We start from the raw sequence: 27,905 nt of genomic DNA, 5'->3' as shown, positions 1-27,905 counted from the left end.
GTACCTGGCACAGAGAAGGAGGTACCAGCGCAAAAATGGACTGAAGAGAATTGGGTTGCCATCTTCTGTACCTGCCCATGATGAGCACAGAAGGGAGAGACAACAACTATTTGCATGACCAAAAATATTAATGCCATTGGGGCAGATTTGGCTTCTGAAATAAGAAAGAACTAAAAGTGAATTCACATAAGGTTGGGGGACCTCTCCATAAGAACTTTTCCCCCTCTGCATTTGATATCAGATTCAAACAAGAGCACAAGCCTGCAAACAGAAATGCCCCAACCTTGCCAGTTATGTAAAGGTCTAGGAAGTCTAGTAAAAGGGGGAAAAGTGCTTTCCTTCTGAATTTCCTATTATTATTATTATTATTATTATTATTATTATTATTATTTTGTTGGCAATGGTTAACATTTAGTGGATAGTTACTGTGTGCCAAGCACTATGTAATAATAGTCTTCAGATAGACTGATTACCTTAGCCTCACCACAACTGTACAAAATGTACAAAATATGGCTATCCCCTTTTATAGATGGGGAACCTGAAGCCAAGAATGGCTAAGCAACTTGCTCAAGATGAAATACCAGTATGTGGAAGCATCAGGACTTAAGTCCAGTAAATGTGGCTGTAACACCTGTCCAGACTAGACTGTCCCTCAAATGGATATGTGGTCTAACTGCTGGGGTATGGGCTGCCCTGAGCCAACCGTAATCTCTTTACCTACTGCAGTGGGTCTGGCCTCAGTAGGGCTGCACTCTAAGCAATACATTTACAGATAACTCCTAGCATTTTATTTTACTTATTAAAGATTTTATTTATCTATTCAGGAGAGGCACACAGAGAGAGGCAGAGACATAGGCAGAGGGAGAAGCAGGCTCCCTGTGGGAAGCCTGATGTGGAACTCAACCCCAGGACCCTGGGATCATGACCTGAGCTGAATGCAGACATTCAATCACTGAGCCACCCAGCTGCCCATCTCCCAGCATTTTAAATGTAACATCTTGGTGTTGTTGGGCAGGGCAGGGGTGTGAACATATGGCACAGGCATGAGCACATGGCCTGGTTCCATGCAGTCTGTGCTCACTACTGGAAGCTAGTATTTCTGGGCTGGAGGAGCCAGCACTGCATGGTAGAAATGGCACAGAGGTGCCTGGGTGGCTCTGTCAGCTGAGTGTCCAACTCTTTGATTTCAGCTCAGGTCATGATCTTAGGGTTGTGAGATTGCTTGAGATTCTCTCCCTTTCCATAAGCCCCTTGTTCTCTCTCTAATAATAAATCATTTTAAAAACGGCATAGGTTTACTTACTGCTGGTTTTCGGCATGGGGAGGGGATGAAACATCTCTTACCTGCCAGATCAAACAATGAAAGGATCCCAGCATGCTAGGGAACATTCCCAGATAACTGGCTCCTGGCTAGGTCTCAGGTTTGCCCTACTGTAGTGAGTCTCTTGTTTCCAAATTTGTTAAATGGGCAAATGGAGAGTAATATACTACTGACTTCTAAGATAGCCTTTGGCATACTCAATTGTTTTAATAATATTAATAGGTGACATTTATTGGACCCTAACTGTCTATAGGGCACTATGCCAAGCATTTCACATGAAAGATCTCATTTAATCTTCAGGGCTATCGAAAGGTGGTGTCATTATCCCTATTTTATAGATGAGAACACTGTTTAGATAGGTTATGTGACTTGCCCAAGGTAACGCAGCCAGTAAGTGATGCAGCTACACTTAAATCCAGCTTTGTTGGCTTCTAAAGCATGCTCCTTTAGCCACCAAAACCCTGCCACGTGGCTCTCCACTCAGCTCCAGATATCCTCCCTAACCTGCACCCTGCAAATCTATCCTTAGGCTGGGTGAGTAATGGTGAGGGCAAGGGCTGCTCTATCCTCTTCTTTATGTCAGAAAAGCAAGCAAGTTTAATACACATTCCAGTGATTATGTGTGTGGGTGATAGCACTGGTGGTGACAGTCAAGAGTGGCATCTTTCCATCTGAAGGATACAGATTCTCAGGCCTCCTCTCTATCCTGGATCTATGTCCTAAGCCATGGGACCCTCCTTTCCCTGGTGAACCTTTCTGGACTTCACAATGTATGTAAGAGTTTCCACCCCATAATTAACTTAATAGTGAATAGGTCAAAACAATGGATTGATAAATTGATGACTAAAGGTACCTATATATGAGTCCTATTATAATGAGAAGGCATTTGTAGAATGTCCACACAGGTGACATTCTAGGCTCTGCAAAATGCTAATTATTATTCTTCCCTCCGGCCTCCCTTCTCCCAAATCAAGGGCAGTTTTAAGTCCTTCATCCTTTTTATTAGCTTGACTCATTTTAGAAGTCTCTGGGATTCATGATGGATGATCACCAGCCTGGGTCTTAATCAGAAATCCAAACACATACTCAACAGTAAGTACCTCCTTGCAATTTCTCAAAGACCAAGTAAAACCTTGTGTCATCTTCAAAGAACTCAATCAGCTCCAAAATGTTCCTTAAATAGGAAAAAATAGGAGGAAAGGGGAAAAAAGGGAAATGGTATTATATATTAAGGCCCACTTACAAATATACAATGAAAAAAATATACAATGCCCTGTAGCAGGGCAGAAATCAACCTGAAATCAGAATGCTTATTAAAGACCATGTTTGAGAAGTAGCCAATGGTGTTAGCAAGACTCAGGTCACCTTATCTTTCCATAATGTTCAGTCTCTGGTGTTTTCACCAAGTCTGTGCTGTCAAACCCCAACCCTAAAACCCACTAGGTAGAGTTATAAAAAAGTCCCGGTCACATTAAACTGAATAAAATCTGCAGCCGACTGGAAGCAATTGCGGCTAATAACACTGAATAGTAGGTGTGTGTCCTGGAGGCAAGCAGCAAATAATTACTTGCCCTCCCTCTTGCCCATAAATCACGGGGCAGTATTTACATTGCCTGGAGAAAATGGAAACATCTGTCAAATAGACTTGGGGCCTAACGTGGGCACTGCTAGACCCTAACTGCTAAGCGCTGCTTAATGAAACGGCCGCGTTCCCGGCCGCCGTAGCACTTGTGGCCTTCCCCGGTGAGCACTCCCTGTCTGCCTGAGCATTACGGAGCTCTGCCAACAAGGTCGTCTTGTAACTCAGGAGGGAAACTACCGGCCTGGATATCGGACGTGTTGGGGGCTTTTTTTCTTTTAAAGAACGAAATAAACCAAGTAGAGGCTCTAATGCTGAACTCAGAAGCTGCAGGGCTGAAAATAAAAATCTGTCCCTCGTAAAAAAATGCTGACCACTTTGGGAGACACCGGGCTTTTACTAGTGTGAAGGCATCCAAATAAGATGACTAAAATGGCCTGATTTGAAAGAAGATTGTAGAAGCAGCGCCTGGAGTTAAATCAACAGCAGCCCCCATCCTCCAAGCTTAATGACAAAGCCATCAATACCTGGCCGCTGGCTCCCCGCTGACCCTGCTGTGCAAGGAGAAGGGGGGGTGGGAAGCAGAGTCTTAGAGGTGACCCTGATTTAAAGCCACCATGGGAGAACCACTCATTTGGAGCTAGTGGTGAGCTGGCTGAGGCGGGGCTGGAAACCACCTGGGCCCAGCTGGCCAGCAGAGCGCTAGAGTGGGCTCCTGGAGCCTGAGCGGCAGCTGCACATACACTACTATGTTGGGTGTATGTTGGGACACAGTAAGGATTCGTACTAGCTCTCCTGTCCTCATCTAGTCCCAAAAGCTGGGCCCGCGTGTACCAGGTGACACTCCGTCAACCTCATTCCCATAGGCACTTGAAGGAAGGGACCCCATCTTCTCCCGGCCCTTCATTCGGATTGCTCACTCTTCCGACTTGCCTGGGTACTTCAGTACTTCAGCCTGAACAGAAGCAAAGGCTGCTGCCTCGTCTCCTCTTTCCATTCTCTCTCTTTAAACACGGAAAGTAGAAAAAATCCTCCACAGTTGTGGCCAAGTCATGACAGCTAAATGCTGGGGTCAGGAGGTGATGAGAAATGACCTTTTCTGCAGCTAAGCATCCCCACAAGAGAAGCAGCAAGTAACCCAAGACTGTACTCACTTGTTTCCTTGACACTGATAGAGCGTCTCCACTTCTCGAAATACCCTACTCCGACTGTGCCCTGCTTGTTTTTCGATGATCTGTGGGAAGAATAAAACCTGTCATACCCATCTGACCTTGAAACACCTCTCAGCAGGAGCCCTCTGGGAGAATCCAAGGCCCAATTCAGCCCACATCCAGTTACAAGGGCAAGCATGGAGTAGGCCTTGGTGACACAGGCACTGTGACCCTGCCAGCAACACAAGAGACCAACCCAAGGGCTTTCCAGGCTGGCCGGGCCTATTTTGACGCTGACAAGCAAACACTGTGGAAACCAATGGGGTTGTTGTCCCCAGCTGACTGTGGACTGTCCCCAGTGCCCCAGGGACACTGAGGCAGCCAGCAAGAAGATAAAAAGCTACCTCTACCCAGCTCCTACCTCAAGGGCATCTCTTCCTGTCTTAAGGGCAAGGTTTACAACCTCCACTGAAGGATCTTCCAGGGTTGGAGGAAGAGCAAGGGGGATGGAGGACACAGTGGAGAGGAACTAAAGCTCCAAGGCCCAGGTCAGACCCCATCTCTGCAGTTTTGCAGGGAACTTAGCCTTTGCAGGCAGTGCATTAAGCAACTCAGGTACAGTTTCAGTTATTTCTTATAATACAATCCCAAAAGACAGGAAGAGGTCAAACATTTTGTCCGCAGCTCTGATAAGTGGTGACAGGGTTGGCATTCAACCCCAGAGCTGCCTTGCTATCCTATCCCTGTGCCATATCCTATCTATGTGCCATCCAGCTTCTCTCACAGAACCTAGAGGCATTGTCTTTCCCACCTATACCTAGAGATGCTTGGCAAGTATGAACTGAAGGCCTGGGTGAGCCAAGAGATGAACAAGTGGTTAAAACAGGGACTGGCTAACTGAACATCTCCATAGACCCACCGAGTGCCCCAAACCATTCCAAGTAGAGCCTGGGGGCATGTCTTCAGCAGAGCTGGTTCTGCCTTAAGGTCCTACGTATGGAGTGGGCAGCACAGATGGTAACACCCTGCTCCTTCGTTTCCAGACCGCTGCGTAGAATACTTCAAACCTCTCCAGTGTGTTGCAGCACAAACACCCATGACCAGGTGTAATTGTCTATACAGTCCATGTCTGGTAGTAAACCATCATGGGCCCATGTTCTAGGCAGTCAGAGAGGTGCAATGCTGGGGCACAGAAGCTATTTAACTCGTTCATTTACCTAGCATTTCAGATTAAAGTCAGGAAGTACCTTCTAGCACGCAAGCTATTCAGCAATGGCATTATTTTCTCTGCAGAAGTAATAGGCTCCTGCTATCAGAGGTCATGGAGCAGAACATGGACAACTATTTGAGGAGTTATGGAAGAAATTCAGGACCAGATTATCCTGAAATTTCATTTCAACCCTGAGACTCTAGGATTCATCATTTGGATGGCTACAGGGAAGCCCTAATAAAATTAAATGTTGTGGGGCCATGCTGGGAGAAGTAGCCCATCTCTAGGGAGTTTCCAAAGGACAGGAGAGATAAGAGACGTGTGCCGAACTGCTCAAACCAAAGAATGACCAAGCCAGGGTTCAATGTTTGCACCAAAGATGCCCAGGGGCACAGAGGGCCAGGTTGTCCTTTTATGATCCAATCTTGAAGAAACAGGTCTGGATGGATGCATAAATGTCCCAAACTTTTGAAAATCAACTTATATTTGTGGTTTATTACCACACGTAATATATTCTTTAAAAAATTATTTGTAATTTATACTGATGTGTCCAAAAAGGAATTGAGGTAAGTGCTTTTGTTACCATATGAAGCCACACTCCAGCAAAAAGGAATGTGGCTTGGCAGAAGTGTTTTCCTTTATTAATCCACAGCTGGGACTATGGCCAGTTGGTTAAGAGAAGAAACACTTCTTTCAGGAGGCACTTTGGCTGGGTTTGCCTGTATGAGGCAGGGTTTAGACCTGGGGGTGCACGTGGATGATGTGAAATACATCTGAATTGCCCCCCTTGGATTTAATGAGACCTGGTTTCTAGATCAGTGGTTCCCAAACTTTGGTGAGTATAAGAATCACCTGGGGAACTTGGTGAACCTACAAAGACCCAGGCCCTATCCTCTACCAAGAAAACTGGGTCTCTGTGCTATTAGCTCTCCAGATGATTCTGATCCACACTAAATGTAAAACAGCCCTAAATGAGGGCTTCTCCAACCTCAGTGTCAGAACCACTTGGAGATCTGGCTAAAATCCTATTGCTGGGCCTACCCCTAGCTTTTGACTCAGCAGGTCTGGGATGGGGCCAGATAATTTGTATTTCTGACAAGTTTCCAGGCAGTGCTGATGCTCCCGCACTTTGAAAACCAGTGCTCCAGATCTATCCCTTCTTCCATGTGGAGCCAGCAGATGGAAGCACAGTGGGGTAGAGTGAGACACCCCAAGGCCATGCAGCAAGGAGCCACCCCTCCTGCCCCAAAGCTGAGTGCTCAGTCCTCTTTCTGATGATACTGCACATCACTTTATAGCACTGTGTGTTTGGTAGTGTTTCTAATTCTACCAGTGTTCCTTTTTATTTTCACCTTCATAGCCACTCTGTTTGAGACAGGAAGGCCAGGTACTGTTACCCTCATTTTAGAGATGTGGGAACTGAGGCTGAAGGAATTTCAGCGACTTGTCCAAAGTCAAGTAGCAGTTTGGTAAAACCGAGATTCAGGTAGGCCTTCTAACTTGATATTTGGCTGTCTATTCTCTGAAGTTTACTTCATTTTTCAGAATAATAAGAGGTAGCTTACTATCAGTGAGGCATTGTTCTAAGTACTGTACACATACTCTATCCCCACATCAAGACTTTTACAGAGAAGGAAACTGAAGGATAGAAGTGTTAAGTAATGGGGAGCCTGGGTGGGTGGCTCAGTCGCTTGAACTTTTGCCTTCGGCTCAGGTCATGATCCCAGGATGGAGCTCTGAGTCAGGGCTCCCTGCTCAGCAGGGGAGCCTGCTTCTCCCTCACCCCCTCCTTCCCTCTCTGCTTGTGCTCTCTCTCTTTCTCTCTCTCAAAAATAAATAAAAATCTTAAAAAAAAAAAAGTGTTAATTAACACAGCAAGTAAGTACAGAAACCAAGAGTTGAATCCAGTGAGAACATCTTTGGAGTCCCCATTATTACTGAGCTGCCATACTGCAGAATATAAAATTTATCTGGCTTCGGACCAGCTAAAGTCTGGCACCCAGATGAGACACTCACTTTGACAGCATACTCTTTGCCATTCTGTAGGCTCACAGCACCTTGAACTTTGGCATAGGCTCCCTCTCCAAGCAGTTCAGAGGTCAGCTTGTACGTGTCTAGAGGTGAAATGGGTGAGAGGAAAAACAAGATAAGTCATGCCTTTGCAAGCTCAGATGGACAGAAGAGCTGCTGTCACTCAGCTTCCCTGGTGTGATAGCACGGGCACACAATGACAAGGAAGACCATCAACTCTTCCAGTCATCACAGGACTCAGTTTCTCAACAGCTAGACCACATTGAAAGCATCCTGTTCCTCATTTTAGAGATGAGGTCAGTGAATTTCAGTTCTGCCCAAGCTTCCTGAGCACCTGTTATGTACCAAACAATGTATTAAATTTATTAATAGGGACAGAGTGAGGAATAAAATATAGTCCCTGCCTTTTGAGGGTCACAGTCCAGTGGGGAAGACAGACATGTAGACAAGTGACCCCAGAATAAACCGGGCAGTAGTGAGCACTACCATAAAAGGACAAGACACAGGAAAAAAAATAGGGGGAAGGAAAGGTTAGATCTGTGTAGGGAAACCATGGGATCCTCACAGAAGGAGTATGATTTCAATGGACATCATTCATTCCTTTACTCATTTGTTAAGCACCTGCTCTATGCTCTAGTTCTGTGCTAGACCCTGGTGATACAAAGGGAAATAAAGCACTATTTTATTTTATTTAATAGAAGTCACTGGAGGTTTCTGAGAAGTTTCTGAAGTCACCCACAGGAAACAGGAGACAGAAGGAGGATGCAAACGGATGCTTCGAGGTTTTTAGGGTGCTGATTCAGAGCAGTTCTAACAGAGTATTAGGCCTGGGGTAAAAGAACATTTAGGTGACCTGCCCAAGCTCACAAATAGCGCAGACTCTTTGATTCCCTTCCAAAGGAAACCACAGCTCCATCATGGCCTTTGCCAAGCTGACCTCCTTCTCCCCTAAATTCCATTCTTCACCTTTTTTCCTCTTGAGGCAGCCCAGCATTTAAACCCACAGGGTGTGCAGAATACTTTCAAACCATGAAATTAGATTTTATCACTCTTAGCATGAGAGGCTTATAATTGTACAAGTCATCCTCGAATAACAGGATATAGTCTCATGTTCACTGTAAGAGCAAGACCTGTTGATCTGGAAACTATTCTAAAAACCTTGAGACTTTTGTCCATCCCTCCCTACACCCCTATACATATATATCTACTGTTTAAGTTAAAGACAAACAGACAAACCCTACACTTAGTACCATCCTGGATCCATCATGGTATGGTCTTGCAGCTATTTATAAGCATGCACACTGTTGTTTTTAAGTATTTTAAATGACATGCTTCACTCACAATGGATACTTTGGATTAGCCTTTCATGCATGTCAGGATAGCCTGGTGGGTGGAAGTCCAATATTCATGATTCATAAAGGGCTTGTTATTGGAACCGCTCTACAAAACAATCAATTCACTAGTGTACCTACAACACTGGAAAGAGGGACCATGAGGGGAAGGTATTTCAGGTCTCACAGTGAAAGAAACACAATGGATGAGGGGGGCATATCATTCCTGGAGGAGCTACTGATCCTTTTAGGCCCTTGCAGAAGTGTTCGATGATTCACTTCATCATCACATACTCAGTGATGACAGGACCAGCACTGAGCCTGTGCCTCACACAGTGTTCAGAATCTTTGACGATCCAACATCATGTCCCCTGAACACAGCATGAACTCTTAAAATCGACTCAAACTCATACAGCACAAGTAGCTGTGATGTCTAGGAGTCAAATCCTCTGTTTATAGAAGATTTAACTTTCATTTGGAGTTGTGGCCCTTGGTGTTCTCTCATCCTCTTACATGGCTGTTCTACCTCTCAGCAGTGACTCCAGGAATGGCGGGGGAAAAGATTGCATCAGAAAAGGGCTAAAATGCACCAACCAATCTCTCTCCATACACAAGTCTGACAGATTGGTCTTTCTATCCTACAGTGAACGCTGAAACTATTCAGAGCGCACCATCCAAGAGCTCTCTCATCCCATCATTCATCCCTGTCACACAGATAAGGACGAGCTGACTCTCAGATGACGCATGCTCTGATCTAGACCTATGGGCTACCAAGATGCTCCTCTCATGCCCGGGGAGCTACAGGCCCAGATCTGAGAAGTCGTGTGACCAACCTTCAAACTTCCCTGGTAAGGAGTCAGTGGCCCGGGCCTTCCGCTTCTTCTTTTTCCTCTTGTCACCCTCTGCAATGGGAAGGGGTTCACTGCTCCCCATCTCTGGGGGAAAAGAGATGTAAGGGAAATATCACTATACTGATCAAGCCATAAGTTCACCCAGAAGGGAAAAAAAGGGGAGGGGAGGGGGGACCCAGGAGCTTTACACTGATGGTTTTTAAATATCTATGAGGACTATTGATTTGTTTGACCCAGGAGGCAAAACTAAAGGCAAAGCCATTATTGGAGATCATTAACTGTGGAAAGGAACTCAGATAGACAGGCTAGATTAAAAGAGGATAGCAGAGCCTGCTCTAACCAAGCTCATTAGCACATGGATTCAGATCTGCCACTAGTCAAACTGCAGTTTGCAATAAAAACAATGAATCCATAAGCAGCATCCCACTTGTGACGTCCTCCTGCCCCAGCACCAGAAAGGCAGGATCCAGGGAGCTACAAGGGTGTGGCTTGGGAGGGGCCCATGCAAATGAAATCATAGGCTCAGTGACACCGAGTGGATGTGCACAGGGATCCATAGGCCTCAGTGGAGTTGCCCCTGGAGGTACAATAGGACAGAGAGCGGCTCTGAGGATTGCCTAAATTACTTTATGTTTAGGAGCACAGACCGGAGTACCTGTGGGACCCCAAGGATACTCTCCCCTACTCCTCAGCTCCTAATTTGAGAGGATGTGGTCAGGTCTGTTTAGAAGTCTGAAAAGTCTGCAGTTGATGAGTCTACACCAGGCTGCTGGGTGAGGTCATTCATTGCAAAAATATTATTATCTCTCACTGGCCAGCAGGTTAAAGGGAGGCTCCCCATGTTAAAGGGAGCATTTGTGAGGCAGACATTTCAACACTGGCCACACCAGGCAGGAAAGGGTAGGGATGGAAAGAATAAGTAGGAGGCTGAGAGGGGGGAAGAGAAAGGAGGAACAGGGAACCAGGGCCCAATCATGGCACTGTTTCTAAGACACTCTATCTAGTAAGGGCCTTCCCCTGTTAAAGATAAATTACTTATAGAACATGTCATGCCCCTGATCCAGAGTGGAGCCTTAATACTCTTTGCCTGCAGTTAGAAATAATAAGATTTCTCTGAAGTCTCTGGGTCTAAATCCCCACCAGGGTGATTAAACCTTTACATCCTTCTAAAATAGAGGCACTTGGGTGCTGGTGGGGCATTCAGTGTAAGAGACTTTTAGACCAACCTTCAATAAACACAGGCTCTGGCTTGTTGGATTTTTTTTTTTTTTTCTAAGAGATTTTGTAATGGAAGTTGGCTCTTTGCCCATTGGGGGGAAAGGCCCACTTTCTTCTCAGAGGACCCTGGCTGAATACGGTCAGAGAAATGGCAAGTCTGCTGGAGAAGATTGATTAGGGCCAATGCACATCTATACATCGTTCTCAGAAACGAGTACACAACAGCCATCAGGAGAAAGCACACATGACAATGGTACATTCAACCATAATCCGGAAAGCATGGTTAGGCAGCCAAGTGTCTGAAAGCTCAGTATAGGTGCATTCTTCCTCCCATTTTTGGATCTGATGCCAGCAGGTTTTCAATTATACTTTAGAGAACAGATAAACACATGGACAAAAAGAATCCACAGAGGATCTCAAAATACTACTCTGGCCAACAGTATAAGCACAAGATCTATCTGGGGATTGCAACACACTATGAATTCAGAGGATCCAACTTAAATATTAGCACCCAATATCCATCCTCACTGTGCTAAGTTAAAGGGAAAAAGCTGCCCAACACGGTAAGAAATTCTACAGAAATGAAACCCTGGGGGCTGTTCCGGAGCACAGGGAGGGGCACTGGCCATTGCGGCAAGCGGGCTGAGGAGGAGGGGCCGTTGTCCCTCTCGCCCTGCCCTTGCGTGCAGTCCAGTGCCAGTCCATCTGTTTTCTTATCAGTGCTGTGAGGTAAATGCAGAGTGGACTGATTCTGGATTTGCTTCTCTTTCTCCTTCCTCTGCCTGTACTTGGATGGAAGGCCTAAGGACAAGCAAAATAGCCAAAAGGCAGGCAATGCAGAGGAGCAGCAAAAGAGCTAGCAGCATTATAATTCACAGAGGATGCTCAGACATACTTACGACTCTGGCTAGAAAACCCTGTTAGTGGCAATTTATACTTGGCTTTTACCACAGCAGGGCTGAGGGAGCCTCTTGTGGAAGAATCATACCTCTGAGCACTGCCGCATACTCAATATTAGATTTTATGGCTTCACACACAAAAAGACAGAGTACCTGGTCTATTCTGCATGGATTTCAATGGAAGAGGGTACGCCAGAAGGGACAAATGGTTAAGACTTTCCTTGGAAACAGAACTTGTTGAAGGAGAGTTGTTTTTGAAACTAGAAAGAAAAAAATGTAGGAAGGCAGTGAAATGAAAGAAAAAAAAAAAAAACCCAACAACACGCTTAGCTTCCCTGTTTACATTGTGGGGGAAGGGAGGGAGAGGTGTCATCATCCTACGGAGGGGTTGACAGGTTCCCCATCTGAAGCCTGTCCATAATCTCTATTCTATCACAGAAAGTCCACTGGCAGGGTCTGTGGGACCTTAATTCATTAAGCATGCAAACATTTGATGAAAGCTTCCTTGGGGCGTAAGGCTCCACAATCACACTGGTCCTTGGCTCACTTCCTTCCCTTGGCCCGAGACTTATTCTCAGCCACTAAAACCCAACTCAAAAGTCTCTGCTCCCCCCACCCCCAAAGTCTCCACCCCCTTTGAATGAGTTCAGTTTGTACCAACACTTTGGAAATCAGTTAGGTACTAGGCAAATAGATGGCTTTACTGCACAGAACTAATGGTGCTCCTCCTCTGCTCCCAAACACCCTGCTAGAAGTTCTATTAGAGAACTGATGGGCTTTGGCCATGAGGTCCCATTCTTCAATGTTCCTAAAGGCCAGGACTGTTGCCTGTTCATTCCTGCCTCTCCTAAAAGCCATGCACAGTGTCAGATACACACCAACCATCAGAAAACTTGCACTGAAATGAAATGATATGAAATGATGCACATACTTAGTGTTAGGTGCAGTGCAAGTCACCCAGGCCCTTTAAGTAACAAGTGCACTAGATTTCTCTGTACAGAATCTCAATAGTTAGTGAGGAAAAAATGTTTCAGGAATACTAGTGCTTTGAAGATGTTATTTTTATGATATTGAAAAACAACAAACACTATTTTAATTTTTTTTAATGATATTTTTTTAAAAGGAAAAACTTTGGGGCACCTGGGTGGCTCAGTGGTTGAGCATCTGCCTTTGGCTTGTCATGATCCTGGGGTTCTGGGGTCGAGTCCTGTGTCAGGCTCCCTGCATGGAGCCTGCTTCTCCCTCTGCCTGTGTCTCTACCTCTCTCTCTGTGTCTCTCAAGAATAAATAAGTAAAATCTTAAAAAAAAAGAAAAAAAAAAAGAAAAACTTCGTAAAAACCAAAATTATGTAATGAGCATTTGAGCCTGTAAGATACTAGTTTAAATCCTGGCTCCCCACCACCTGTGTCTACTGTCTGTGATAGCTTCTCTTAAGTATCAGTTTCTTCATATACCGCAAGAGGTCAGAGTAAGGCCTGGACTCCCTACACCACTAAGCTGTGGTGAGGGTCAAAGAAGACATGGTGTGAAAGTACCACTAACTTACTCACTCAACAAATACTGTATTTATTGGGCACCTACCGACTGTCCTGTGCTAGACAGTGAGAATAGAAGACATAGTCTCTGCCTTTAGGAGTTTTTTCTTAAAAGATTTTATTTATTTATTCATGAGAGACACACAGAGAGAAGCAGAGACATAGGTAGAGGGAGAAGCAGGCTCCCCGAGGGGAGCCCGATATGGGACTCAATCCCCAGACCCGGGATCATGCCCTGAGCTGAAGGCAGATGCTCAACCGCTGAGCTACCCAAGTATCCCTGCTCTTAGGAATTTAAATCCACTGACATATAAAACAACTTCAATAGAGTGGGACAAGTGCCATATGATAGGGAAGTACCAGGTGCCATGGAGTGAAAGTAGATATCAAACCCAGTTTGGTAATGAGAGGAAGGGACAGCTAAGCTGACATCTGAAGGATGAGTGGGAACTGGCCAGGGTGGGGCCTGGGGAGAGAGACAGAGACAGAGCATGTGCTAAGCCTAAAGAGAGGCAGCCTGGCCGGTCAGTGTGAATCAGAGAGAACTCCCAGAGCAGCTGAGGAGGGGCTGAGGCATCTCAACTGGTAGGACAGATATTCCCAACAGGCAAGTCTTCTTCATCTGCTGGCCTCCCCACAGGGGACCCTAAGGCCCATACCTCTGAAAGAACTGTCATTTCTCATTATATGAGCCACACTGCCCACCAGATCAGCAGATCTGTTCTCCATGTTTTGGTGGAGCCTATGGACAACTGACCAGCTCCTGCACCTGGTGTGTGATACCGAAGATGATCATTTGCCCCATAAGAACACGTCTTTGCTGGCTAACTCAGCTCCGCAAATGCAATTCACTCCTCCCGAGTACTCGAGAGTTCTTTTCAAAGTCTATGGTTCACTCCTCCTCCCAACCTATAAGAGTTAGTTCCCTCAGTCACAACGGCTTTCCAGAGAAGGAAGAGTGGTGAGAGCAAGCTGATGAGTACAGTGGTCCATCCTGTCGCTTCCTAGTCACCAGCTGGTGGAGGCCCCCCAACAATGGAAACCTGACGAAGTGAAAGGAAGAACCAAGACTGAGAAACATGAGGCTGAGGAGGAGGCAATGACGAGGGGCCTGGGAAGAAAGAGCTCATCAGTAGTACTCTCTGAAGGAGTACTACTGGCAGCCATGGTGCACACTGCTACTAGCTACAGCACACACACTTAGATGGGGCTCACCAGCTGCCAGGCAATGTCCCAAGCATCTTGCAAAACACTACATTCTCCATAGCCTAACTTCTTTAATCTTTACAACTCTATGAGAGAAGTATAATTATCCTACATTTTACAGGTAAAGAAACTGAAGTACAAAGAGATTAAGTGATTAATTTCCCCATGGCCACATAGCTAGTAAGTAGCAGAGCCAGGATTCAAATCTAGACAAACTGGCTTAAAATTCAAGTTTTTAACTATGAGGTTATTAGCAGTATACTTAATATTATATATTTCATATATTAAATATTATTAATATTATATTTAAGCATTCATGCTGAGAGGCAGGAGGGATAGCCTGTCAGAGTGAGCCAGGCACCAACAAGAATGCTTTTATTTAGAAACCTTACCACAGAGCTTCCCTACTGATGTGCTGTGAATGAAATATTGATCCCATCACCGGGCTGAACAGTATCATTTTCTGTGTGTGCTATGATGTCAAAAAGGCTGGGCAAAGCTGCTCTAGCTTATACAATACAAAGGCATTATCATCACATTATCATTACTGTATTATTCTGAAATCTGATTTATCAGAAGTTTGTTTTACTTGGAGATAACTGTGTATTTTGTGTTTTGGCATATTACGGAGGATGAGCTACAAACCAGTCCAACCACATTATTTCATGGTAGTTCTGGTATCAGGTACAAGGCTACATTCTTCTTTTCTCTGACCTATTATTAGTTGGTCAATTTCGTTTCTAATGGTATCATTACTACGTAGGGGACAAGGTCAAGGAAAAAGTACACTTAAACAGAAGCTAGTCAATTTAAGGCATAATGGGTGAAAGGAGCCACCTGTGTCATCAGCTCAATCAAAGGACAGTCGGTGAGCATGATTCCAAGGGGCTAGGCCATTTCACAGGTTTTACCCAGGAGTCCTGTGTGTAGGAGGCCAGCTCTCATTAGGCAGACCACAGTATCTCACTCAAGTGCAGTGAAAGTGGCAGTCGGAGACCCACCAGGGTGCTGGCAGGGTGCCAAGTCACAGCAGGCCTCAAACAGGGCTGGGATAGCAAGATTTCCAGAGGGAAAAGGTCTGGAGTCAGGTCCATCTTCTTCCATTGTTCTGACTCTGGGATCACAGTAGCCTTAGAACTGTCATGGCATCTCCTGGGGGGAGGAATGATCAGAGGAAGGATGGAGCCTGGGTAAAGGAAGTGTTTGCTTCAGAAAGAGCAAGCAAGAGTGAAGGATTGTGTTTGTTTGAGCAGGACAGGATAAAAAGCTGAAAAGGGCAGGCTGAAATCACATCACTGAGGCTTATAAATGTGGCCACAAGGCCCTCTGGCATCTGGTTCCTAGATACTCTGCAACCTTACCGAGCCCTAGTCATTCTTTCTCGGGAAAATGAAGAGTGGCTGGTTCAGCTTGTAATTCAAACAATCCCACAAATGCTTTTTGATGAGACAACCACTGTACTCTGGTATGCACATAAGTACTTTACGAGTATTTCCACTCTGTCACACAGAATATTAAAAAGATGTGTTCCCAAGGGTTGAGATTCACTAAAATTAGCAATCTTTACTGCTTCATCAGGACATTCTTAAGTGAAAATGGCATTTTTAAGAAAACTGAAAGTGTAGCAATGAGGAATACAATGACTGTTAGGACAGTTCCGGGCTAGTTAGGGCAGTTAGGACTGCCTAGATTCATGCTAAAGCACCACCACTTCTACCCACTGCCACTCTGCAACAACAAATAACATCTTAGTGCTATTATGAAAACAGTTTTGACCTGGTAGATACCCTGTAAAGGTTCAAGGACCCCCAACATCTGCAGAGCCCACTTTCACCACTTGTGAACCACTGTTCTAGGCAGTGAGAAGAGACTGGGCCATGAAATTGGCTGTGATGTGCAGAACCAAGTGGAGGCTGGCCGGGGACTGGGAGAGCAGAGAGAGGCTGCTGCAGCCAGTAAGAAAGCAAGGAAGGCCTGTGGCTGAGGCAGGGATGGAAGGAAGAGAAAGAGGTGAGGGGATGAAGCTGGAGGCAGAACTGGTTCTAGTTCTGCCAAGCAGCTAGAGATGGTGAAGAGTCAGAGATGCCTATCCTCCTTGAAGGAAGAGAGGGGGCCTATTTTCTCTGGGTGTCCCCCCTACCCAGCAAGGAGCCAGCACAGAGGGGGACTTCGATATATGTTTCTGAACTAAAGTCACGTAACCACAGAGCAGAGGTACCATCAAAGAAGGGGAGAATTCAGGAAGGGGAACTAGTTGGGAATGGGGCAAAGGGAAGACGGTGTGTCACTGGGAAACTTCAGAGGAAAAAGTGTGATACACAGCTACAAAGGACTATAAAAGCTCACAGATCAGGCTCAAACCATCCTTGCCCAACCTTCATCTGACTCAATCTACAACTAAGGCATTTTTTCTAACCTGCCAGGCAGGATGGAGCCTCAGGCATTCAAGAACACTTCACAATAGCATCATGTATGTCACAAATACTACAAGTTAATAAAAGAAAAAACTAGAAAGATACATCTCAAGCTATTATTAACAATGGTTACTCTGGGTGATGGAAGTTGGGTGGGTACAGAATTATACTTTTGATACCTTGTATTTGATATTGTTATTTATGGCACAGTTGTTTTACTTTTATAATTAAAAGTAAGTAAGTATGTTTTACTTACTACACGGTTTTCCTTATGACCTTCTCTGCTATTGTATTCTGGTAGAAATGTGCTCATCCCTACTAAGTGACTGTCTTAGGCATGCCAGGCAGCCCAGCTAATCCTAGCTGCCCACTGAACACCAAAATCTCCCACCCACATCCAACCCAAAGCAATCTAAAAGGTTAAGCAAAATGTGTATCCAGCCTTACCTTGCCCAGCTTCTGAGAACTAAATCCTCTGTAAACTGAAATGAAATAATGAAGTAATGCTCCTGCCAGAGGGCTGCCGTCTTCCAGCTACAGGAAGTGTTTCAATAGTCTCTGGAGGTAGCAGGCATTCTTCACTTCCCCGCTGGCTTTTGCTTCATCTGGCATGAAAATCCTTAAAGAGCAGAAAAAGAAAAGATATAAAAATCTGACTTCTTTAAAATGATCAGAGAAGATAAAGATCACCCTATGTGTCCCTCAAACCTATACATCACACTGGTAAGTAGATATACACAAGGCCCTCACAGATTTCCTGTCTTTAAAATAAGGCATTTGATCATTTGAAAATGCCAACACTAAGCATGTGAAGATTTAATGAGGGTCTGAGTAAAAGTTTTCAGATTCTGTTTCCACTGTGGGATTGCAGACCTGGACCTGGAGGACAGATCTGGACAGCTCTGTTCACTGAGGTGTGTTCTGCAGAAGGTAAAAGCTGACACCTCTCTGGCATCCACATTTTTAGAGATGAATGAACTCTGACTCCATCTCTTGGTGCCTAGGTCCCAGTCTCGCAGACAGGAGGCCACAGAGACAGAAAGATAAAGAAAATGCTAAGAGTAGCAGGCAGTATAAACATGAACAATGCATAATTATCGCTAGCTTACCATGTGATGACTTCATTTTCTATATGTCCGCTGCAATTTTCAATCTTGAGACTAGCTACCATATGTCAAATGAGTACCTGCTTCCCCTTTCTCCAGTGGAAACGCTCTGAACATGCAGTTTAAATCTGAATTCTAGGGTGCCTGGGTGACTCAATGAGTTAAGCGTCTCACTTTGGCTCAGGCCAGGTCATGATCTTGGAGTCCTGGGATGGAGCCCTGCGTCAGGCTCCCCGCTTGTCCTCTCCCTCTGTCCCTTCCTCCTGCTCCTGCTCTTTCTATCTCTCTCAAATGAATTAATAAAATCTTTTTTTTTTTTAAATCTAAGTTCTGGGCCCTTGTGCTAACATTTCTAAAATGGTTTTCCAACTAGAAGCCAGATATGTTTCACCATAACCTCAAATCATGTATCCTAAACTCAACTTGTCCAACCCCTATCCTTCATCCCTTCCCTTCTTCTCTATTGAATTCTATTGCCCTGCCAGCTGCCTAGCCACAGATCATCTAAATCATTTCCACAGTCTCTTTCTCCTCTAACCTTGTCATTCCAAACATGCACACGATCAAGCTGTCCCTCAGCCCGGCATGTTGCTTCTTGAGAATAACACCTATTCATCTTCAGGGCCTCTCACGAATTACTGAAAGTGGCCCCACAGATTACAGCAGTCCCTAGCTCTTTTCTACCTCATCCAGCATTTCATCACATCCACGGCATGTTACAGAGCTGGCGATTCACATATAGATGTGGCTTGCCCAGTAGGCCATAAACTCCTCAAAGGCAGGGATGGATCTTTTTCATCTTTTTATTTCTAATATCTAACCTAATATCTGGCTCAAAAAGGGCTCTAGTAAAGATCTGACTAAATTACTTCATCCATAAAATATTTCTTTATTGTCCAACAGAGAATGTTAGCACATACAATTATCTTTCCTACTGTGCTTCTTATTCTCCAACAACTCTCTGTGGCCCCATGAAACTGTTTCCAGGGCCCAAAGAAGCTCAGGTTACACTCCCTCTCCTTGTGGCCACATCTCCAGGGACAACCTTGGACACCTCTGCACTTTAACTCTTTGCCTTTTGTCTATTCCAGGTTCCTTCTTGTTGCCTGCGGTAGGAGTTGGCCAATTTCTTTCCTACAAAAAGCCTGATAATAAATATTTTAGGCCATGTCACATGACCTCTGTCGTGACTACTTAATTTTGCCTTTGATCCCACAACCCTGAGATCATGACCTGAGCCAAAATCAAGAGTTGGATGTATGACTGAGCCACCCAGGTGTCCCTTTATTTTATTTATTTGAGGGAGAAAGAGTATGCACATGAGTTGGGATGGGGGAGAGGGAGAGAATCTCAAGCAGACTCCCTGCTGAGCATGCAGCCTGATGTGGGACTCAATCTCAGGACGCCAAGATCATGACCTGAGCTGAAGCCAAGAGTTGGATGCTTAACCGACTGGGCCACCCAGGCACCCTTTTATTTTATTTATTTGAGAGGGAGGGAGGGGGAGGGGGGAGAGAGAGAGCGCGAGCGAGCACATGAGTGGAAGGGCAGAGGGAGAGAATCCCAAGCAGACTCCCTGCTAAGCATGAAGCCTGATGTGGGGCTTGACCTCAAGACTCTGAGATCATGACCTAAGCTGAAACCAAGAGTTGGGTGCTTAACCAACTGAGCTACCAGGTGCCCCTGGAATTTGGATTTTATATAATTTTCCTGTCACAAATAATCTCTTGAATTTTTCCCCTGACCATTTAGAAATATAAGAAGTATTTTTCACTTGCAGTCCATACAAAACAGGTGGTAAGCCAGATATGGCATATAGGCCATAGTTTGCAACCCTGCTTATTTCTCCTCCTCACTAACTTCATTCCTCCCCTCCCCCCAGCTCACATACGGACACGAATGCATCTCTGTTCACTTCCATCTCTAGCAGGCCTATAATAAAAACAGAATTCGGGATCCCTGGGTGGCGCAGTGGTTTAGCGCCTGCCTTTGGCCCAGGGCGTGATCCTGGAGACCTGGGATCAAATCCCACGTCGGGCTCCCAGTGCATGGAGCCTGCTTCTTCCTCTGCCTGTGTCTCTGCCCTCTCTGTGTGTGACTATCATAAATAATTAAAAAAAAAAAAACTTAAAAACAGAATTCCCCTTTATGGATTTTGTGTTATTCTGCTGTTTGGAACTACTCAAGGGCTGGGGAAGTAGAAAGTGCATGGGCTTCTAAGCCATGGGGGCCTAGATTTAACTCTGGCTTTCCTATTTACTAATGAAGTGGCCTTGGCCACAATACTTAACGTCTCTGCTTCACTGTCATCATCTATAAAATGGGGGCAAGAACACCTACGCTGCAGGTTGTAAGAATTAAATGAGCTTATGTATTTTAAGTTCATGGCACAATTGCTAGCACAGAGTAGACACTCAATAAATAGCAATTATGACTCTAGCTTGAGATATGGCTTCCCCAGATCATCTGTGGCCCTCAAAAGTACTCTGTAAACCACAACAAGGCAGCCAGAAGGAATAAGCTGATAATAAAGTACAAAGGCAGAGAGATAGAATTGGGAGGTTTTCAGATTCATGACCTAGGATTCTAAGTGCCTGGTTGGCCCTGATTCCTTCTGCCATCATTTCAAATTCCTCTGGGCCCCTTATCCTCCTCAGAAAGAATTTCTGACTCTCACTCTGCTTGAATCTTCTCAGCATTGCTTACTAAATACCCCAATGAGCCCTGGAGCCCTCTCTTCCTTCCTGGACCTTTTCCTGGGACAGGGCTGGGAAAGGATGAATGTGGCCAGAACACATCTACATATAGCAGCCTGTCACTGGGTCTTATATAGGCTGGGCACCCAATTCCCTCTCATTTCTTCTGAACTTCCTGCCTGTATACAGAATGAAATTTTTCCAGAGTTCAAGAACTATTGAACTTCTTTTTCTATAGAAGTTTTAGAGCAAAAAGCCTGTATAAAAACAAGGAATCCATCATATTACTTTCAAGTAATATGAAAACATCCCTGAAGGACAGAGAAGACTAAAGCTTATAGTATCTCTGTCCTTGGTCTGAAAAGCCAGTTTGAGCCTGTCATCTCCTTGCTCCAACACTTCTAATGGGTGTCCACCACCACTGGAATAACCCAACTCCTGGGCTGTCACTCAGGGCCTCCTCAACCTTGCCCCTCCTGCATTATGTCCTACCTCTCCTCTGCAGAAATCCTGACCTATAGTTCAGGTAAAATGGATGATCTGTTTCTACTTACTGCCCTCAACAATTTCCAGCTCTTCACACTTACGTAACATGTGATTGTACACCTCCTTTGGACTGTGGGCTGGGAATAAAGACTATGTCTGATTTCTCTCTGGATACCTTACATCTAGCAAAGGGCCCAGCATGGGACAAACACCCAATAAATGTTAATAAATGAATGAAAACACCTGAAGTTATTCTTCTCTTAAACTGTTTTAGCTGGACTCTTATTAGCAGACAAAGCAGTCTGGGTCACTGCCAAGAAGTAGAAAAACCAAAAAGAAAGAAAAGAAGCATGACCAATGTGATCCAAGCAACGGAAAATAGGTTTTAAGAGTGAGGTAAAAGAAACCAAGACTGCTTAGCCTGGAGAAGAGAAGAGGAGGCCTAACTGGATTCTGGCTTTAAGTACACAAAAGGTTCTCTTGAGAAAATCTTGATCTCATCCTGCCTTCATAATCAGAAGAAAATTTTCCACATTCATGGAAAATGGAATAAGAAGAAATGACTTAAGTTAAGGTCAGAGGGGTTTAAGCTGGAGAGAAAGAAGAACCAAATTAGGTACCACTTTTCCAGAGATACTGTTATTGTACTTTTCGGCAAGTGCATTGGAGGGGTCTTACTTAGCACTTTTGTTGAAGGCTGTGCAAAAGGGAATAAATATGCTGCTCTGTTCCTGTTTACTGTGGAGATAGGTAGGCGAAAACACAAGTCAGGTAAGATTTTATAATGAGCCACTGACTTTCGACTGACCCTTTTCCTGCAGGCACTTTCTGTCATGTTATACTTTGCAGCTCTGTGATAGAACAATGTATTATTTCAAAGTTTCCTGATGAAGCAATGGAAGGCAAGAAAAATAGATGTCAGAGTAAGAAAGTAGGGAAAATCAACCAAATAAATATACCTTCTATAAAAACAATAGCATTAATAATCATGGTTAATATGATTACTACTAAAGCTAACATTCATCAAGCACCTACTCTGTGCTGGGCCTTGTGTTAAGTGTTTGACATGTTATCTCAATCCTTGTAACAACGCTATGCAGTAGGTAGTATTTGTATCCCCATTTTACAGATGAAGAAACTGAGACCTAGGAAGGTTAAATAACTTGCCCCAGTCATACAGCTAGCAAGTGACAGAGCCAGGACTCAAATCTAAGCCAGTCTAACTCTGGAGTCTATATATAACCTAACTACTATCAATCCAGAAGAAGAATAAGAGGTTGGAATTTAAAGCCTAATCTCTCAGAATCCAGGTGCATATTCCTGGCCACTTCTTTATACTACCCCAAGCCAGGAAGAGGAAAGCAACACAGATCCAATATTGCAGAGAAAGAAGCTGAGATCAAGGGCTCATAGATGATAATGAACAGAACCAGGACTTGAATGTAGCAGCCTAGTGACTCTGAGTGTGGATCTCTTTCTTCCATTATAGATTCTTGTTGAATATGAGGGTAAGAAAATGAAGGAATGATATCCGCCAAATGGGTTTCCTCCCCAGACACTTCTGTAACGAACTGCTAATCTCACATTAGAACTGAATGTGAAACATAAGGTTGCCAGCAGCCTCTGTAAACTGATTCTGAGATTCTACTAGCAAAGGATGGCAACGCACTTGGTTGATGGTGCTACAGCAGCTGCCAAAAATGCTCACACATTAAACTAATCAAGCAGATCTGGACCAGGTAACTTCCATATTAGGCTAGTGGTTCACAGTTTAAGCCTGAACTGGATTATTCCAACAGCTCCTCATTGATATTCTCCTTCTGGGACCTTCTTTGCTCCAGGCTGGCCTCCATTATGCAGCCCGAGTAAACAAGCCCAAGTCATGGTATTAGGAGCCTTGCAGCATAATGGAAAGAACATAGGTCTTTGAAATCCAACACTCTTAAGTTTGGACCAAGCTCTGTCACTTACTTGCTACCTGTCCTTGGACACTTTAATCTTTCTAAGGTCTGTCTTCTTCATCTTTAAGTTGGCGATAAATATAACCATGTTGTAGGATTGTGAGGATTAATTAAATTATAGTGTGTAAAGCATCTAACATATTGCAAGTCACAATGCAGAGCAGACCCTCAATAAATGTTAATGTTTTTCCTCCCAACTCTCCTCTACATTTTGGCCACAATCTACCACTTCAGATAATTAACTCTCCTTACGAAGTCCAATCCTCTCCTACACACACACACACACACACACACACACACACACACCTGTTCATCTCCACTTCTAGACCACTGCTCAAACTGCAGCTTCTCATAGGAATGAACTTTTTTCCAAAGCCCAGCACAAATGTCCACTTTCAGGAATCCTTCTCTAGACCCCCTTTGGTTGTGCCGGGATTGATTTCTCCTTTTCCCAAACTCCCACTTTGTTTACATTCCTTACTACATTTACCACAGCCAGTCTGATTTCAGTTATTTATGTGCTTCTCTGTCTTCCCAACTGCACTGGAGGGAGAAGGCTCTGAGAAGATAATTACTTATAGGAGGGCGGGAAATGTGTTGCTTTCCTCTGTGTGTATTTCTCAATACCAGAGTTTTGTGTATAGCAAGAGCACAAATATATGTGTTTATTGAATTGAATCATGCCACCCTTGATTGGGTACTTTTACAGAAAGATCCTGGACTGAGTTTATTCTAAAACTGCACTTACTACCTGACTTGATAAACATGATAAACTAATACTCATTGGCTTGCTTCATTTTTTCATTCATTCCTTCAACACATTCCGGGTTCCTCTCAAGACATTTCCCCAGGTTACAGGGGGACATGGCCAGGAGGAAATCTCTCACTCATAGAGAGAACATGACTTGGGAGCAAGCTCTTTAGAAAACTGTTCCACTCCCCTGGTAAGGAGATGACTGTCATTTCCATCATATTAAAAATCAGAGCAGTGGAATCAGAAAGTAGATCTGAATGATTTCTGTCTGCCTCAGTTTCCAAGTCTGTTTATAGACTGTGTGCCCCAGTCACACAGCCATCAAGTGATAGAGCCAGGACTCAAATCTACCCAGTCCAACTCTGGAGTCAATATATAACGTAGCTACATATAAGGTGTTACATCTAAAGCATGAAAACAGTATCTCTTTTCTAGTAAGTGCTCAATAAATGTTAAATACTATATTTAAAAGATAGTGGACTGGAAAGAAAGTCAGGACTTTCGCTTTTAGTACTATCTCACTTTTAGCACTATCTCCACCACTGACTGATTCCTTGTGCAGTCTTAATCAGGTCCTTCCCCTCTTGGGTCTTCTCCCCATCTGTAAAATCAGAAGTAGAACCAGATGGTTCCCAAGCTCCTTCTATCATCAACAATGTGCATTTTTCTATGATAATCAAAGAGCCTTCTGTTCCACACGCTGAAGCTGTTGGCAAGGAAAACTGTGAATTTGTAGTTGCTGGTTCCCAGTGGAAAGGACCAGGGCCAATGCCAAGCCCAAAGGCAGGACACCAGATTAATAAACCACCTGTGAGTTTTCCCCTGCATGAACTGTATCACACTCAGCTCAGGTCCTTTTTTTTTTTTTTTTTTTAAAGATTTATTTATTTATCTATTCATGATAGACAGAGAGACAGAGAGAGAGAGAGAGAGAGAGGCAGAGGGAGAAGCAGGCCCCACGCCAGGAGCCCGATGCGGACTCAACCCCGGGACTCCAGGATTGCACCCTGGGCCAAAGGCAGGCGCCAAACCGCTGAGCCATCCAGGGATCCCAGCTCAGGTCCTTGAACAGAGCACCACCTTCCAACAAAACTCACAGCAAAGGCATGTGAACAGTTACTGTTCAGCAATGAATAATCTTACCTTGTACAGAATTCCTGCACTTTCTTGCCTTTGATGCCTGTAGTCAGAGCATCATCAATCTAAACCAGGGCTCTCCTTAGGCACAAAGACAAGGAAAAAACGCAAAGGGCCACTCTGAATCTGAAAGCTCATAAAACAAAGACCAAAGCGAGTACATAAAAAATGTTAATGACTCATTCAACCACAAACACTGCAAAGGCCTACTATGTGCCAGGAAGAGGAGGCATGAAACAGACATGAGTACACATGGGGAGACATACCCCAAGGTAGACAGTAATCAGAGCTAAATTTGAAGGTCAGCCCCTGCTATAGAAAATGGGAAGGAGGGCAACTAATTCAGTCAAGGGGATCAGAGAAGCTTCACTGAGAAGGTCATATGAGACATTGATCTTGAAAGATGAGAGAAGGAGGAGGGAATGCCACGAAGAGAGTACAAGCAAAGGAACACGGATGGGGGGTTAAGGAACAAAAACTAGTTTATTTTGACTGAGGCACAGGGTGCAGGTTTGGGAGAACAAAGGGAAATAAGGCAGGAGAGAAGTCTGAGAACGGATTACGGGGGCTTGTCTCTGTGGCTGAGGATTCCAGACTCTATATAGTAGGCAAGGAAGCCTGCCAAGGTTTCTGAGCAGAGACATAACATGATGAGAACATTGTCTGAGGAAGATCACATGGGCACCCAGGAAAAGGATGCAAAAGGAACCAAATGACTAGATTGCTAGGGGACGACATAACAGGAGACCATACACACTTCCTAAGCATGTGCTGGAATCCAACAGTTCACAGAGCCTCTCTCTGCCAATGTCCAGCCTCACGCAATCTAAGTTTAAGAGGTGCTCACTTGCCAGCCCCTCTAACCATCAAAATCAGCTACAGCACGAGAGTAACAGGCTTCTCAAAAGTCAAGAACCCAATTAATTCTGGGATCACAGAAAAGGAAGCATGCAAGTGGGAGAAACTGGGGAAGGGGACACCAAAGTCTCCAGCTGGTTCAGCTCCATATGAGAACCCAACCCTGGGTCTTCTTTTTACAACACTTCCAGCCTCACTCTTTTGCTAGTGCGACTAGTGTCACTGGTGCAACAATATACATCAATGGTCCAGTGAGGTGCTTGGCACATGAGCCACGGTCAAAACGCACTAGTCCTCTTCCCATCCCATTCTGCATGGTCAGTTCCACCTACAAAGTCCACAGGCGCTTCAAGACTCGGGTCAGCTCAATTCTTCCCCAAGGGCCTCTCTGAAGTGCTCCCATCCCAAATGACCTATTGCTAGAATAGGTGCCATACTAGGTGACACACGTCATCCTCGTCAACCTTCACAACGACCTTACGACACCCCTTTTATACAAGAAAGCCAAAGCTCTGAGAGGGGAAGTGACTCAAGGACACACGGCTAGGAAGTGGCAGGGGGGAGACACGAAGTAGGGGTGGTTGAAGGGGAGGTGGGCGGGGGTGGGGGTGACTGGGTGACCCGCACTGAGGTGGGCACTTGACGGGATGAGCACTGGGTGTTATTCTATATGTTGGCAAACTGAACACCAATAAAAAATAAATTTATAAAAAAAAAAAAAAAAGGAACCTAGGACTACGGAGCCCAACGTCAAGCACGTCCAACATTTCATTCATGTCACCTGCGCTGGGCTTTGACCTGCCACTGACCATCTGACAGGTGTTCAGGAGACTCCCTAAGAAGAGAACAGGCCTCGCCACCTTCTGCCCGGGCGTGATCCTGGATCGAGTCCTGCGTCGGGCTCCCCGCGTGGAGCCTGCTTCTCCCTCTGCCTGTGTCTGCCTCTCTCTGTGTCTCTCATGAATAAGTTAATTAATTAATTAAATCTTAAAAAAAAAAAAAAAGAGAACACGCCTGGCCTCCTCTCACTGTCCAGCGCCCCCCACATGGGCAGGGCGCTCAGATGACCACAGCTGACTTTAAGACAAGGTCGCGCACACGGATGATAAACTCCGCACGTGAAAATCGATTCGCGCTGTTGGGATTCTGAGCCAAACAGCCTGGTGGGGACGGAGTTTCAGGTGGGCCAGTGACTGAGCTCCGACCCGGGCACCTGTCGCAGACTCATCCTAACCCCAGACACCGGCTGCGCCCGGGCCGGCGACACGCGCCGCGTCCTGAGCTTTGCCGCAGACGCAACCCCGCAGGTCATAGACCCGGTCCCTGACGAGAGCCCTCAGGAGGCACTCCCGTCGGCCGTCCCTCCGCAGCACCATCGGATAGTGACCGCGGGCCGCTCCGAAGGCCCTGACCCGCCCCGTCCCGGGCACACCGACTCGTTCACAGCACCCCCCTCCCCGCCCCGGGTCGCTAGGAGGGATACCTCGCCACGTCGCCTTTACCTCAGCGGCGGCACGGGTCGCGCGCACCCACCTGCAGGTCGCTCCGAGAACGCGGAAGAGGCGGTACTAGAGCCGAGGGGCGGGCCCGGCCGGAGGGGGCGGGGCCGCGCGTGCGCCCTGGTGGCTACGCCCCGGGGCGGGGCGGGGCGGGGCGGGGCGGGGCGGGGCGGGGCGGGGCGGGGCGGGGCGGGGCGGGGCGGGCCAAGTAAACTGGGGAGACGCGCGGGAGCCGGGCGGGGAGGTCGCCGGGGCGGGGGAGGTCGCCGGGGCGGGGGAGGTCGCCGGGGCGGGGTGGGCTGGCTGAGTCGGGCGGGCTCCGAGCTGGTTGCGTTTTCAAAGTGAAGGTCGGGAAGTCGGGGAAGCGCCAGGCGGGAGGCGGCCTAGCAGCGGCAGGAGCTTCCTGAGCTAGGATGGGATTTTTAAAGTGCCTTTTGCACGTGGGGAAATGCTGCCAGTCTTCCCTAAAACGAGGGCTAATTCTGTAAATTTTCAGACGTTTGGGGCAGCCCGGGTGGCTCAGCGGTTTAGCGCCGCCTTCAGCCCAGGGCGTGATCCTGGATCGAGTCCCGCATCAGGCTCCCTGCGTGGAGCCTGCTTCTCCCTCTGCCTGTGTCTCTGCCTCTCTCTGTGTCTCATGAATAAATAAAGTCTCGGGATC

General features: G+C 45.7%; 1 protein-coding gene across 6 annotated transcripts in view; it reads right to left on the bottom strand.

Moving 5' to 3' along the window:
* The window catches only part of MKNK1 (MAPK interacting serine/threonine kinase 1), a 41,294-nt gene extending 13,908 nt beyond the window's left edge, over window positions 1–27,386 (bottom strand). The window contains exons 1-7 of one of the 6 annotated variants that reach the window (XM_038558150.1): window positions 27,279–27,386; window positions 17,195–17,366; window positions 15,335–15,485; window positions 9,457–9,558; window positions 7,278–7,375; window positions 4,055–4,134; window positions 2,422–2,495 (exon numbers count right to left, since the gene is read on the bottom strand). In XM_038558150.1, coding sequence (XP_038414078.1) covers window positions 2,422–2,495; window positions 4,055–4,134; window positions 7,278–7,375; window positions 9,457–9,558; window positions 15,335–15,437 — 457 coding nt within the window. In that variant the 5' untranslated portion in view covers window positions 15,438–15,485; window positions 17,195–17,366; window positions 27,279–27,386. Of the gene's footprint in view, window positions 1–2,421; window positions 2,496–4,054; window positions 4,135–7,277; window positions 7,376–9,456; window positions 9,559–11,744; window positions 11,852–15,334; window positions 15,486–17,194; window positions 17,367–26,526; window positions 26,656–27,228 lie in introns of those variants that run through there. The other 5 variants (XM_038558149.1, XM_038558153.1, XM_038558151.1 and 2 more) reach the window with 5 other exon arrangements.
* Between the last annotated feature and the right edge of the window lie 519 nt (window positions 27,387–27,905).

The sequence above is a fragment of the Canis lupus genome, chromosome 15 (assembly GCF_011100685.1).
Source record: "Canis lupus familiaris isolate Mischka breed German Shepherd chromosome 15, alternate assembly UU_Cfam_GSD_1.0, whole genome shotgun sequence".
In the NCBI taxonomy this organism is placed as follows: domain Eukaryota; kingdom Metazoa; phylum Chordata; class Mammalia; order Carnivora; family Canidae; genus Canis; species Canis lupus.
Note: the sequence above shows the minus strand (reverse complement) of the source record. Positions and strands in the feature narration are given on the sequence as shown.